Raw genomic sequence first — 15,399 nt, 5'->3', positions numbered from 1 at the left:
GCCCTGTGCATTCAGAACACACTGAACCCACAGGTAACCCCACGGCAGCACGGCTCGGTTCTTCCAGCAGGGTCCAGCTGCTCCCAGTTCAGCCCCACCCGTCAGCTCCAGCAGCTGCTCCATTACACAGGGTTTGATGGCTGTAGCACCACAGCGAGGCACAAATCCCATTTAAACCCTGCCTACGCCCCGCAGCCAGACCTCAGGCCTCCATAAGGGATTGTCCTTGTAAAGACACGGCTGGATTTGTCTGTCAGGGCAGCTCTGAGTCTCAGCAGCACCCAAATGAAGGTACTGCAGGCTGAAAATGTGTGAGAAGGCAACGAGAATCCGGCCTGCTGGACACGGGCAGTAAAATAAGGGCTCTGCACGGGAACAGAAAGCTCCTGTCTTTTGCAGCAGTGGGTTTGGAGACACTGACTCAAGCAAAGGTTGCACCAGAATGATCCTGTTGGGCAGCAGCATCTCATAGAGAATCACAGAGCAACACAAGCTGGAAGGGACCCCAAGGATCAACACCTGCAGCTCCTGGACTCCTGTTACAGCTGCACATTTGCTCTTTGTATGAAGCAGCCCCAGCTCCACCTCAGCACCTGCACGGTTTGGCTGCCAAAACGGGGCCAAGGGAGCTGATGTGAGGCCCCACAAGATGCATCAGGAAAGAAAGGAACCTCTGAGCGCTCCGTGAGAGCTCATCAGCAATGAACATGCTGCCAAATGACTGGCAAGACGTGTCCCAGCACACGTGTCCCTTTAGACGTGTCCCTCCAGACGTGTCCCTTTAGACGTGTCCCTTTACACATGTCCCGGCACATGGGAGAGATGAGGAGCAGCAGCAGCTGCACAGGACAAACTGAAGCCACCCAATGAAGTCATGTTTTAATTGAAGGTCATTGCAAGCAGAAGGATAAACCTCGCAGTCCTGGACTGGCAGCACTGCAGCCGCCCATCCATCCTGATGAGACATCCAGCTCTCTGGCCCCATCAGCTGTGCTCGTTTAAAGCCGTTCCTGGGCACAGTTTGCAGGCAGACGAAGCGCAGATCTCAGATGTGATGAACAGATCTGACACAAATTGCCGCGGCCTTGAAGACTCTCTGAGTTCATCACAGTGGTGGGAACACTGAGCTCATCCAAAGCCAGCAGCATCACCGCCCCATCCCAACTCATCCAGCTTCAGCCCCTGCCTTCGCTGTCGTGTCTCTATTCCAGGTGGGCTCAGATCAGTAGGGGATATTACAAGGACACGACCTTCCTGCAGCAGGGCTTCAGCGTCAGCTCCTGTGCACAAACGATCCCTGGGACTTTGGGATCAGGGTGAGGTGACAGAGTTAATTCGAACTAAGCTCCCATCAGCTGTGACGGCTGGGAGCTGCTCGGTGCAGACTCAGCCCTGCTTTGGAAAGGAAGCTGGACAGACTCAATACAGGCACAGAACTGATGCCGTACAAACCCTGCACCTGCAGATCCCAGAGGGAAACAGCTCCCAGTAAGAGCAGCGATGCACAGCAGCGTCCTGCACAGCAACACAAGCAACAGGCTAAAACCCCAAACACTTACAGCCCGTCTCTCATTCGATGCCTCTTTTGCTGTCTTTAAAACAAAACAGGAGTATAGAGGAAAACAGGCAGCCAGACTGAATCCTTGCCACGAACAGAAAAGGACGCTAAGGAGGGATGACAGAAGGACGCTAAGGAGGGATGACAGAAGGACGCTAAGGAGGGATGACAGCACAGCACTGAGGACAGAGCACGGCCCCAAAACTCAGTGATATTCAAAGGAAATCAGGTGGAATCCATTCCGACCTACAGGAGTGAGGGTTGGCTGCAGTGTTGGCTGCATGGACAGGCGGGATCCAAGCTGACAGAGCTGCTGGAGGCGCAGCAGACACTTCTCAAGGGCTTCAAACCAAAGCTCTTCCAGCACCCACACAGCACGCCTTTATCCCCCCTGTCCAAAGCAACCCTCCTTCCTTCTGCCTTTGGAGGAATAAGGATTCCCATGGAACTCTGTCTACATTGGTACTACGTTGTCTACTCACGTTGGTAGAGTCTTCAGCAGGTTCTCCCGTAGCTCCAGGGTCACCAGGTTTGCCAGACTGCAAGAGAAAAGGGAATGAGGAGCCTGGATTCAATGAAGGGACAGAGATACAAGAAGACACTCCTGTCCCTTCCCTTGAGACAGCCCTGCACGAGAGCAGGGCTCAATTCATCATCACAGACAGAGCACAGCTGTTTGCAAAGGGGCAAATGGGCTCCCATAGAGAATCATAGAATGACGCAGGTTGGAAGAGACCTTGAAGATCATCAAGTCCAACCACAGCCCAACCAGAACCCTATAGCCATAGTACCCTATAGCCATAGTACCCTATAGCCATAGTACCCTACAGCCATAGTACCCTACAGCCATAGTACCCTATAGCCAGAACCCTAACTCTAACAACCCTCCACTAAATCATATCCCTCAGTGAGGGAACAGAGCGAAACATAGCGACCCATAGAGACAAATAGCAACACATAGAGACCCATAGTGACCCCATAGAGATTCATAGCGTCACATAGAGACCCATAGAATTATAGAATCATAGAATAGAGGGGGGGATGAGATGGGGGGGATGAGATGGGGGGGATGAGATGGGGGGGATGAGATGGGGGGGATGAGATGGGGGGGATGAGATGGGGGGGATGAGATGGGGGGGATGAGATGGGGGGGATGAGATGGGGGGGATGAGATGGGGGGGATGAGATGGGGGGGATGAGATGGGGGGGATGAGATGGGGGGGATGAGATGGGGGGGATGAGATGGGGGGGATGAGATGGGGGGGATGAGATGGGGGGGATGAGATGGGGGGGATGAGATGGGGGGGATGAGATGATGGGGAGGAGATGATGGGGGGGAGGAGATGGGGGGGAGGAGATGGGGGGGAGGAGATGGGGGGGAGGAGATGATGGGGGGGAGGAGATGATGGGGGGGAGGAGATGATGGGGGGGAGGAGATGATGGGGGGGAGGAGATGATGGGGGGGAGGAGATGATGGGGGGGAGGAGATGATGGGGGGGAGGAGATGATGGGGGGGAGGAGATGATGGGGGGGAGGAGATGATGGGGGGGAGGAGATGATGGGGGGGAGGAGATGATGGGGGGGAGGAGATGATGGGGGGGAGGAGATGATGGGGGGGAGGAGATGATGGGGGGGAGGAGATGATGGGGGGGAGGAGATGATGGGGGGGAGGAGATGATGGGGGGGAGGAGATGATGGGGGGGAGGAGATGATGGGGGGGAGGAGATGATGGGGGGGATGAGGTGGGGGCTCCGTGCTCACAGAGCCCCCCTCCCCCCTTCCCTCCTTTCTGAGCACACAGACTCACTTCCCGATGTCGCTGGGCAGACTCTGCAGGGACACGTCGTTCAGGGCCAGGTGCCCCAGGCTGCGCAGCTGCGTGAAGCCCTCGGGAAGCCTGAGAACACAAACGGGACAGACACCGTCAGGGCTGGGCACAAACCCGCGCTCAGCTCTGTGCTCACGTTCCTGGTATCCGGTCCCACACCAACAGCAGGTGGAAGGGGAGAAGCAGGAAGCAGCAGTGACCCAGGACTTGCTCTGCTTCCAACATGGCATCACCCCCTCGCACCAAAGTCGCTGCATGTCCAAGTGACAAACATGGCTGCAGCAATTGAGCATGAACAGCCGACTGTGCCACGTCATCACTGAGACATGAAGGGACGGAGGGTGAGCAGCTCCTCCAGACACTGCGATGGATCCTGCCCCGAATCGGGCTGTGTTACCACAACGGTTTTGAGGTATCACAGAGGAAGGGAAGGCCCTAAAGAGCAGAAATCCTTCCCTGCTCATGGGCTGGAGCAAACGATGCTCATCTTACCACTGACGGACCATGGCAGGGCTATGAGTGCCCGCAGTGCTGCACGTCGCTCCTGTGCCTGCGGAGCCCCAATGACTGAGAAGCTTCTGCTCCTCTCTCAGCGTTTGGCTCCACCAGAGGGAAGCAGAGACTTAAATCTATTTCAGCTTGACTTGGGAAGCACCTGCCCAGCAGCGTGGGGAGCAGGGGGAGGCAGACAACGCAGCACAGCACGGCCTGAAAGCCGGCTTCCCTAAGGCAGAAAACTGCAAACCCAGAGCCATAGAGAACCAAGGAAAAGGCCAAGTGCTGCTTTGGGGTGTAGTTATGGCTGCTGCAACACCAAAACAACCTGACAGTTTCAAGGGACGTCCATCCTTGGCCATAAATAAAGCAATGAGGTCCAACAAAGGACAACACGCAGCCTCCCTGCAGTCCTCTGTGTGACCGGCCCTCATCCCCCCTGCTTTGTGATGGAACGAAGAGAGGAAGCACCCTATGCTAGAAGGACAGGAGTCCCTGCTGCCCACACCAGTGGCATCGACATGAACAAAGCTCCAGCAGCCACAGACCCTGTGTGGTCTGAAGGGGCTGGGGATGGCACCAGCTCCTCCCTGCACTGAAAGGCCCGTGTGGGACGGAGCGGACAAGGAAAGGCCTTGGAACAGGGAAGAGGACTGCAAGATGAGGAGCAGAGGATGAGGAGCTCCAGCCCTCGTTCCCAATGGAGCCGCAATGCACCCCCTACCTGGACAGGGGATTCCCACTGAAGTCCGCGATCTCCAAAGATTTGCAGAATTTGATGCTTTCTGGGATTTCCGGGATGTCTAAAGGGGAAAAAATGAAAGAATCAGCGGCTTGGGAAGAACCTATTGCATGGAAATGGGACGGCCGGAACCAGCCTGAGACACAGCACGACAAGGGGACGCTCACAGCTCCAGCCCCTGCCAAAGGGAAACGGCAGTTTGAGAGCAGGAGCACAGAGATGGGACATGGAGCTCTGACCTTACCATTGCGGGAGATGTCCAGCTCCACCAGCTGCATGAAGTTGGCCACCTCGGGGGGAAGCCTCTGGATCTCATTGTCACTCAGGCCCAGTTTACGGAGGTTCAGAAGCCTGAAGAAAGGCTGGGACACAAAGAGAACAGGAGGGTCAGCACAGCTCCGGAGCGCGTCTCAGCTCAGGGCAAAGCCAAGGATCCACCATAGGATTAGAGATGGGACTAATAAAGGTCTCATTGCAGCCCCTGCCCCGGCGAGGCCTCAAAGTGCGCTGCTACAAAGATAGGAACCCCAGCCACATCCAACAGAGCTGAGGGTGAAAGCTGGAATGAAGTCACCCCATAACTGAGCTGTCACCCCATAACTGAGCTGTCACCCCATAACTGAGCTGTCATCCCATAACTGAGCTGTCACCCCATAACTGAGCTGACTGTCACCCCATAACTGAGCTGTCACCCCATAACTGAGCTGTCATCCCATAACTGAGCTGTCACCCCATAACTGACTGTCACCCCATAACTGAGCTGTTACCCCATAACTGAGCTGACTGTCACCCCATAACTGACTGTTACCCCATAACTGAGCTGACTGTCACCCCATAACTGAGCTGACTGTCACCCCATAACTGAGCTGTCACCCCATAACTGAGCTGTTATCCCATAACTGAGCTGTTACCCCATAACTGAGCTGTCACCCCATAACTGAGCTGACTGTCACCCCATAACTGAGCTGTTACCCCATAACTGAGCTGTTACCCCATAACTGAGCTGACTGTCACCCCATAACTGAGCTGTTACCCCATAACTGAGCTGTTACCCCATAACTGAACTGACTGTCACCCCATAACTGAGCTGTCATCCCATAACTGAGCTGACTGTCACCCCATAACTGAGCTGCCACCCCATAACTGAGCTGCCACCTGCAGGCCCCGAGCACCAAGAGCAGGAGGAGGAAAGCCAACATTCCTCATAGAACCACGGGCTCGGGGTGACCCCGCCATGACAACAAGCAGCTCCCACAGCCCTGCGGCTGCTTCCCCTGCAGGACACGGGGTAGGGATGGGATGGAAACCACATGGAAACCACGCTGAGCTGTTTGCTGCCTTCCCTGCATTGCTCTGGGTTACAAACAACCCTGAGGTATCAGGAAGGAGAACCAGGAGCAGGAGCAGAGCAGCTCACAACATAGAAGGGACCATGACAAGGTCCATCACCCGACTGCAGACATTTCTCTGCTGTTGGCCTAAAGCTTCGCAGCACAAAAGCAGAGCCCTCCTGACGTCAGGCAGCACGGGCTCTATTTAATTCGGTTTATCTAATGCAAAATCAGTTTAGGAAGAAAGGAAGTAGGTGAAAGTCTACACGACAACAAAGGCCCCGAGCGGAGCAGGAGGTTCAGAGCCTGATCTGCCATTGTTCCGTGGATCCTCCTCCTAATTTTAGAGCGCGAGGAAATTCCAAGCAAAGCATTGAGCTGAGCAAAACATCCCGGCCCACGTGCTACGTTCTCGCCCCACAACCCCATATGGGCCCGACAACCCCATACAGTCCCCAACACCCCATGCAGGCTCCACAACCCCATATAGGCCCCCAAGACCCCATATGGGCCCCATAGACCCCATACAAGCCCCACAACCCCATATAGGCCCCATAGACCCCATACTGGCACCTCAACCCCATATGGGCCCCATAGACCTCATACAGGCCCCACATCCCCATACAGGCCTCACAACCCCATATTGGCCCCAGAGACCCCATACAGGCCCAATAGACCTCATATAAGCCCCACAACCCCATATGGGCCTCACTGACCCCATACAGGTCCCATAGAACCCATACAAGCCCCACAACCCCATATAGGCCCCATAGACCCCATACTGGCACCTCAACCCCATTGGGCCCCATAGAACTCATACAGGCCCCACATCCACATACAGGCCTCACAACCCCATACAGGCCTCACAACCCCATATTGGCCCCAGAGACCCCATACAGGCCCAATAGACCTCATATAAGCCCCACAACCCCATATGGGCCCCACTGACCCCATACAGGTCCCATACAACCCATACAAGCCCCACAACCCCATATGGGCCCCATAGAGCCCATACAGGATTCATAGACCTCAAAGAGGCCCCACAACCCCATAGGGGCCCCATTGACCCCATACAGGCCTAACAACCACATATGGGCCCCATAGACCCCCTATAAGCCCCACAACCCCATATAGGCCACATAGACCCCACAGGGGCCCCATAGACCCCATACAGGCCCAATAGACCTCATATAAGCCCCACAACCCCATATGGTCCCCATTGACCTCATACAGGTCCAATAGAACCCATACAAGCCCCACAACCCCATAGGGGCCCCATTGACCCCATACAGGCCTTACAACCACATATGGGTCCCATAGACCCCATACACCTCTCATTGCTTCCTGACCCAATGCAATGGAGCACTAACACACCTGTGCTCCTATGCATTACCACCGAGGCTGTGTCAGAGCCCCGTGCCGTGAATGAAGGGTTAACAGCGCTGGGTCAGCTGCAGGAGCAGCCTGCAGAGCAGGATGCCGGGCTGGAGCCACCCCAAGGGCTAGAGCCACCCCAAGGGCTGGGCAGGGCCCGGCCGCCTCCCTCTGCTCATTCAGAGGAGTGGAAAGTGCAAAAGGAAGAAGGGAGGTCGGGTAAAAGGATCAGGACAAACCCTTTGAAGTGTCACTGGACGCCTGGTTTCCTATAAGCAACAAAACCCCGATGGCAGACCCGCAGAGCCGACCCTTCCCATGGGGTGAATGGCCAAGGAGCTGCCCCAGCCCCACTGCTTTGGTCATCCCGTGTCAGGTGTGTCAGCACGTCACCTCCAGGCAGAGCCCACCACCCCCCTGTGCTATAGGCAGAGGGACACCCTATATAGTGCATATAGGGCATGGCCTGTGGCTGCAGCACAAATCACAGAATTAATTAATTGTGGGGTTGGAAGGGATCCCTAGACATCACCGAGTCCAACCCAAAGCCTGGTCAGAGCAGGAGGAGCCCAGCAGGAGCCCAAGACCCGGCTTTACTGCGATGGCACAGCGATAAGGGAGCAATGAGTTCTCCAGCTGGAGACCAGGAGCTGCCTGCGCTGTGTAAACACGAAGCATCGCTGCGGGTGATCTCAGCTCCTACAGCCACACACGGGGCTCGGACCCCTCACTGCTCCCACAGCAACAGCCTGAGCCCACGGCTGCCCCCAGGACAAGGGCCCAACCTCACAGCGCAGCCACGAGCCCCGGCCCCCCCTGCAGCCATGAGCCCCAGCCCCCCCTGCACCTCGGGACCTGCAAGGGAACTCAGGTCCAGCCCCGGCCCCCCTGCACCTCGGGACCTGCAAGGGAACTCGGGTCCATCCCCGGCCCCCCCTGCACCTCGGGACCTGGAAGGGAATTCAGGTCCAGCCCCGGCCCCCCCTGCACCTCGGGACCTGCAAGGGAACTCGGGTCCAGCCGCCAGGAGCAGCCCCAGCGCCTTCAGCGGGACAGCACATGTTTAATTAAAGGCCAGACTATGGAGCAGGAGGGGAATTACAGCTCTCCTGGTGATTCACAAACGCGGGACCTGGTTCCCATGCTCCAAGAAACGGGTCAGGGCAGCAGCTCAGCCCCTGTCCCCATGTAGAACCAGGGCACAGAGCCCAGCTGCATTGGGTCACAGCACAGCTCAGCCCCTGTCCCCATGTAGAACCAGGGCACAGAGCCCGGCTGCATTGGATAGAGGCAGCAGCAGCATCAGAGCTCAGAGCCAAAGCAGAGCACAGAGGGCCGGCCCTGCTGCCAGGGCTGCAACGTGTGTCAGACCCACCATGAGTGTGAGCAGAGCAGGGCTGCTCATCCTCCTCCTGCGATGAAGGGGAGCCCGGCTTTGATGGCAGCCCGGCAGCGCTGCCTATGGGGAAAGGCAGCTGAGCCACGCCGGGCTGGGAGCCAGACTACAGAGCAAAGCACGGGGAAATGAGCAGCTCTAAGGATCAACTGGGTCCTTCCAAGTCACTGCACCCAATGCAACCCCAGGGCACGTGAGGATGGAGGACCAGAAAGGCTCCCAGCCAGCAATGGGCACACAGACAGAAGGGCAGCCCCAGAGTGGAGCAGGAGGAGCCATGATAACCAGGTTTGATATGAAGCCCTGACACCCAGGTTTGATATGAAGCCATGATACACAGGTTTGATATGAAGCCATGATAACCAGGTTTGATATGAAGCCCTGATACCCAGGTTTGATATGAAGCCATGATACACAGGTTTGATATGAAGCCATGATACACAGGTTTGATATGAAGCCCTGATACCCAGGATTGATATGAAGCCATGATACCCAGCTTTGATATGAAGCCATGATACACAGGTTTGATATGAAGCCCTGATACCCAGGTTTGATATGAAGCCCTGATACCCAGGTTTGATATGAAGCCCTGACACCCAGGTTTGATATGAAGCCACAATACCCAGCTTTGATATGAAGCCCTGACACCCAGGTTGGATATGAAGCCATGATACCCAGGTTTGATATGAAACCCTTATACCCAGGTTTGATATGAAGCCATGATACCCAGGTTTGATATGAAGCCATGATACCCAGGTTTGATATGAAGCCCTGACACCCAGGTTTGATATGAAGCCCTGATACCCAGGTTTGATATGAAGCCCTGATACCCAGGTTTGATATGAAGCCCTGATACCCAGGTTTGATATGAAGCCCTGATACCCAGGTTTGAGGGGAAGCCCTGATGCCAAGAGACCTCATCAGTCCCCATGTCAGACCCCACACAGCACCAGGCCCAGCAGCAGCACCAGGTCCAGCAGCACCGGGACCAGCAGCAGCACCGGGCCTTAGACCCACATGCAGTTTGGCTGCTCCCTGCTGCAGCAATGCAGTGCTCCGTATTGCAGCCCAGCAATGCAGCCCAGCATTGCAGCCCAGCATTGCAGCCCAGCGTTGCAGCCCAGCAATGCAGCCCAGCAATGCAGCCCAGCAATGCAGCCCATCCGTATTTCCGAGGCCTTCACCCCATGCCCAGGCCGTGAGGAATGCTCTGCAAACACATCAAGTGCTTCTCCATCAGGGGCACGTTCCAGCTGACACAAAGCAGCTCAGCAGCCGCAAATTCCTACGGCATTGAATGGGGCAGAGCAATGCAGCCCCCCCGGGGAGCACAGCACAGCAATGCAGCAATGCAGCAATGCAGCAATGTGGGGCTGCACAGCAACATGGCCCAGAACGTGGGGCAGGAGCAAAGTGGAATCTCTGGCCCAAACTAAACAACGAACTAAGGCAGAGCTGCAGAAAGGAAACACACAAGTTGGAATGAGATCACTACAGCTAACACACATCTCATCAATCACTACAGCTAACACACATGTAATCACCAGGGGTAACACACATCTCATCACTATAACTAACACACATCTCATCACCATAACTATCACTCAATGGCACTCAGTGCCTCCTTTGCTCAGTGTCTGATAGTGGGACTGGTTAGTCCCTGAGCTGGTACATGGGGAATAGGATCAGCCCCACATGAAGCACAGTGAGATGGTTTGGAGCTGCTCTGGAAGCTGTAATAGATGGGGAATGGGATCAGCCCCACATGATGTGTGATGGGTTGGTTTGGGGCTGATCTGGAAGCTGCAGTAGATGGGGATGGGGACAGGATCAGCCCCACATGAAGCACAGTGAGATGGTCTGGGGCTGATCTGGAAGCTGTAATAGATGGGGATGGGGAACAGGATCAGCCCCACATGATGTATGATGGGTTGGTTTGGGGCTGATCTGGAAGCTGTAATAGATGGGGATGGGGATGGGATCAGCCCCACATGATGTATGATGGGTTGGTTTGGGGCTGTGTCCATGGGGCCGGATGGGTGGCAGCCTGCGGTGCCAATGGAGGCGGTGGTGGATGTGGTTACAAAGCCGCCCCATCCTTCATTAGTCCCGGCCATGAGCGGTGCCCCCAGGGCTCAGCGCTGGGGCTGCTGCTATTTAACATCTTTATTAACGATCTGATGAGGGGATTGAGTGCACTCAGTGAGTCTGCAGGCAGCACCAACATGGGAGGGAGTGAGGAGCTGCCAGAGGGGAGACGGGCACTGCAGGGAGACCTGGATAGACGGGATCAATGGGGCAAACGGAGCGAGTTCCAACAGGGCCAAGGGTGGGGGGCTGCCACCCCATAGCTGAGCTGTCACCCCATAGCTGAGCTGACACCCCATAGCTGAGCTGTTACCCCATAACTGAGCTGCCACCCCATAACTGAGCTGTCACCCCATAACTGAGCTGTCACCCCATAACTGAGCTGTCACCCCATAGCTGAGCTGACTGTCGTCCCATAACTGACTGTCACCCCATAACTGAGCTGTCACCCCATAGCTGAGCTGTTTTATCCCATAACCGAGCTGACACTGCCGTCCCACACCTCATAGCACCAGCCCCATCCGTGTGTACACACGAACCCCAACCAGACAAACCAGTTTGTTTGCTGCCAGGTTCAGTTCTGAGCACGGCCAGGTGAGAAGGAGCAGCTGCTTTACCATGCAACTATTGGCATCTATGGGGTCTCTATGGGGATCTATGGGGAACTATGGGGTCTCTTTGGGTTCTCTATGTGGATCTATGGGGTCTCTATGGGGGGTCTGTGGGGTCTCTATGGGTCTCTTTGGGGATCTATGGGGTCTATGGAGTCTCTATGGTGAACTATGGGGTCTCTATGGGAAACTATGGGTATCTATGGGGTCTATGGGGTCTCTATGTGGATCTACAGGGTCTCTATGGGGTCTCTATGGGTCTCTATGGGGATCTATGGGGTCTGCAAGGCAGCAGATGCTCCCAGCATCGCTCTCACCCACAGCTCCCCCTGCCCATATCACGGCTCCCCCTGCCCATATGGGACCATTGGGTTGGAAAAGACCCCAAAGATCACAGAGCCATGGGGTGGTTGGATTGCCCACTACCCCATACAGCCCCATACAGCCCCCCATTACCCCGCACAGCCCTGCATTGCCCCATACAGCCCCATACAGCCCCCCATTACCCTGCATGGCCCCACACAGCCCCCCATTACACCACACAGCCCCATACGGCCCCATACAGCCCAACACAGCCCCATACAGTCGCACACGGTCCCACATGGCCCTACACAGCCCCATACAGCCCCATACAGCCCCGCACAGCCCCATAAGGCCCCATACAGCCCCCATTACCCCACACAGCCCCATACAGCCCCCCATTACCCTGCACGGCCCCCATACAGCCCCACATTACCCCACACAGCCCCATACAGCCTCGCACAGCTCCATACATCCCCACACAGCCCTACATTACCCCATACGGCCCCATACAGCCCCGCATGGCCCAACACAGCCCCATACGGCCCCGCACGGCCAAACACATCACACACAGCCCCCCATTACCCTATACAGCCCCGCACGGCCCCATACAGCCCAACACAGCCCCATACAGCCCTGCATTGCCCCATACAGCTCCGTATGGCCCAGCACGACCCCATACAGCCCCCCACGGTCCCATACAGCCTCATACAACCCCACACAGCCCCATACGGCCCCATACTGCCCCATACTGCCCCCCATTACCCCATACGGCCCTATACAGACCCACACAGCCCTGCACGGCCCCATACAGCCCCCTATTACTCCGCACGGCCCCGTACAGCCCCATACAGCCCCATAGAGCCCCATAAGGCCCCATACAGCCCCACATGGCTCCACACAGCCCCATATAGCCCAACATGGCCCCATACAGCCCCCCATTACCCCATACAGCCCATCACAGCCCCATACAGCCCAACACGGCCCCATACAGACGGTCACAGCCCCATACGGCCCTATACAGCCCCGCATGGCCCAACACAGCCCCATACAGCCCCACACAGCCCCATACGGCCCTATACAGCCCCGCACAGCCCCACACAGCCCTATACAGCCCCACACAGCCCATTACAGCCCCATACAACCCTATACAGCCCCACACGGCCCCATACAGCCCCATAAGGCCCCACACGGCCCCATACAGCCCCCCATTACCCCATACAGCCCCACACAGCCCATCACAGCCCCATACAGCCCTGCATGGCCCAACACAGCCCCATACAGCCCCGCACGGCCCTATACAGCCCCACACGGCCCCCCATTACCCCACACAGCCCCATACAGCCCCATACGGCCCCCTATTACCCCGCACGGCCCCATAGAGACCCACACAGCCCCACACAGCCCCATACAGTCCCCCATTACCCCACACAGCCCCGCATGGCCCACCCACACAGCCCCATACAGCCCCATACGGCCCCCCATTACTGCACACAGCCCCATACAGCCCCACACAGTCCCCCATTACCCCACACAGCCCCATACAGTCGCATACAGCCCCACACGGCCCCATACGGCCCCCCATTACTGCACACAGCCCCACACAGCCCATCACAGCCCCATACAGCCCCCCATTACCCCATACGGCCCCACACAGCCCTATACAGCCCCATACAGCCCCCCATTACCCCACACAGCTCTATACAGCCCTATACAGCCCCACACCGCCCTATACAGCCCCACACCGCCCCACACAGCCACATACAGCCCCCCATTACCCCACACAGCCCCATACAGCCCCACACGGCCCCACACAGCCACATACAGCCCCCCATTACCTCACACAGCCCCACACAGCCCCCCATTACCCCACACAGCCCCATACAGCCTCATACAGCCCTATACAGCCCTATACTGCCCCATACAGCCCCACACGGCCCCCCATTACCCCATACGGCCCCACACCGCCGTTCCCCGGCCGCACCCCCGCGTCCTCGGAGCCTTTTCCCACTCAGAGGCCGAACGGCGCCGCGAACAACAACAACAACAACAAACTCCGTCCGTCCCGGGGTCGGACCGGAACCGAACCGAACCTGCACCGGGCTCAAACCGGGACCCACGGGGCTGATACCGGGCTGAGACCGGGTGTGACCGGGCCGTACCGGGCTGAGACCGGTGCCCACCGGACTGAAACCGGGCCGTACCGGGCTGAAACCGGGCTCAAAACGGGCCGAACCGGGATGAAACCGAACCTCACCGGGCTGAAACCGGGCCACACTGGGCTAAAACCGGGGCCCACCGGGCTGAAACCGGGCTGAAACCGGGCCACACCGGGAACCACCTGGCCACACCGGGCTGAAACCGAACCACACCGGGCTGAAACCGAACCACACCGGGCTGAAACCGAACCACACCGGGCTGAAACCGGGCCGTACCGGGCTCGGGGACGGGGGGAAAGGGGAGAAGGGACGGGGGGAAGGCGGAGGGGCTCCAGGTCCGGAGCCGCCCCCGGGAGCAACGCGAAGGCCGCACCGACGGGACGGAACCGGGCCGGGCCCAACGGAGGCCGCACCACGGAGCCGAACCGAACCGGGCCGGGCCCAATGGAGGCCGGGCTGTCTGTAGGCCGGGCTGTATGAAGGCCGGGCTGTCTGTAGGCCGGGCCGTGCAGGCCTCACCTTGGGCAGCTCGCGGAGCTGGTTGGCGTCCAGCAGCAGCTCCTCCAGGGAGCGGCTGTAGCGGTAGATGTCGTCGGGCACGGCCTGCAGCGAGCAGTGCCGCCGGTCCAACGCCTCAACGTGACGGTTACAGCGCCACAGCGGCGGGACGCAGCGCAGCATCGCGACACGAACCGGGACGGACCGGGATCAGAACCGGGATCAGAACCGAACCGGGATCAGGGGGAGCGGGGAGAACAGGGACGGGAAGGGACCGAAGGGGGGAGGGGAGGGACGGGGAAACGGGGAGGGACCGGATGTGACGTAACGGGGAGGGACCAGGAGGCGGAGAAACGCCCAGAGGGACGGACAGGGACGGAGGAGGGTGTGGGGTGTATAGGGCGGGGATGGGATATTATGGGATATATGGGGATATATGGGATATATGGGATATTATGGGATATGGGATGGGATATGGGATGGGAGATGGGATATGGGATATGGGGTATGGGATGGGGTATTATGGGATATATGGGATATGGGGTATGGGATATGGGATACGGGATATGGGATGGGATATGGAATATGGGATATTATGGGATATTATGGGATATTATGGGATATGGGATATATGGGATATGGGATATGGGGTATGGTATGGGATGTGGGGTATGGGATGTGGGGTGTGGGGTATGGGGTGTGGGGTATGGGATATGGGGTATGGGATATGGGGTATGGGATATGGGGTATGGGATATGGGGTATGGGATATGGGGTATGGGATATGGGGTATGGGATATGGGGTATGGGATATGGGGTATGGGGTATGGGATATGGGGTATGGGATGTGGGATATGGGGTATGGGATATGGGGTATGGGATATGGGGTATGGGGTATGGGATATGGGGTATGGGGTATGGGGTATGGGATGGGATATGGGATATGGGGGATGGGATATGGGATATGGGGTATGGGATATGGGGTATGGGATGTGGGATATGGGGTATGGGATATGGGGT

The 15,399-nt window shown here is 57.4% G+C and overlaps 1 protein-coding gene across 50 annotated transcripts in view; it reads right to left on the bottom strand.

Annotated features, from left to right (window-relative positions):
- Positions 1-14,684, bottom strand: part of SCRIB (scribble planar cell polarity protein) — an 86,331-nt gene extending 71,647 nt beyond the window's left edge. For all 50 annotated transcript variants that reach the window (XM_085531522.1, XM_085531515.1, XM_085531516.1 and 47 more), the window contains exons 1-5: positions 14,402-14,684; positions 4,868-4,985; positions 4,606-4,684; positions 3,366-3,455; positions 2,041-2,097 (exon numbers count right to left, since the gene is read on the bottom strand). In XM_085531522.1, the coding sequence (XP_085387648.1) occupies positions 2,041-2,097; positions 3,366-3,455; positions 4,606-4,684; positions 4,868-4,985; positions 14,402-14,563 (506 nt within the window). In that variant the 5' untranslated portion in view covers positions 14,564-14,684. The remainder of the gene's footprint in view (positions 1-2,040; positions 2,098-3,365; positions 3,456-4,605; positions 4,685-4,867; positions 4,986-14,401) is intronic.
- Positions 14,685-15,399: the final 715 nt, after the last annotated feature.

This window comes from Coturnix japonica, unplaced genomic scaffold, assembly GCF_054131305.1.
Source record: "Coturnix japonica strain WE unplaced genomic scaffold, WE-NBRP24 Scf043, whole genome shotgun sequence".
In the NCBI taxonomy this organism is placed as follows: Eukaryota; Metazoa; Chordata; class Aves; order Galliformes; family Phasianidae; genus Coturnix; species Coturnix japonica.
This window is presented reverse-complemented; position numbering and strand designations above follow the sequence as displayed.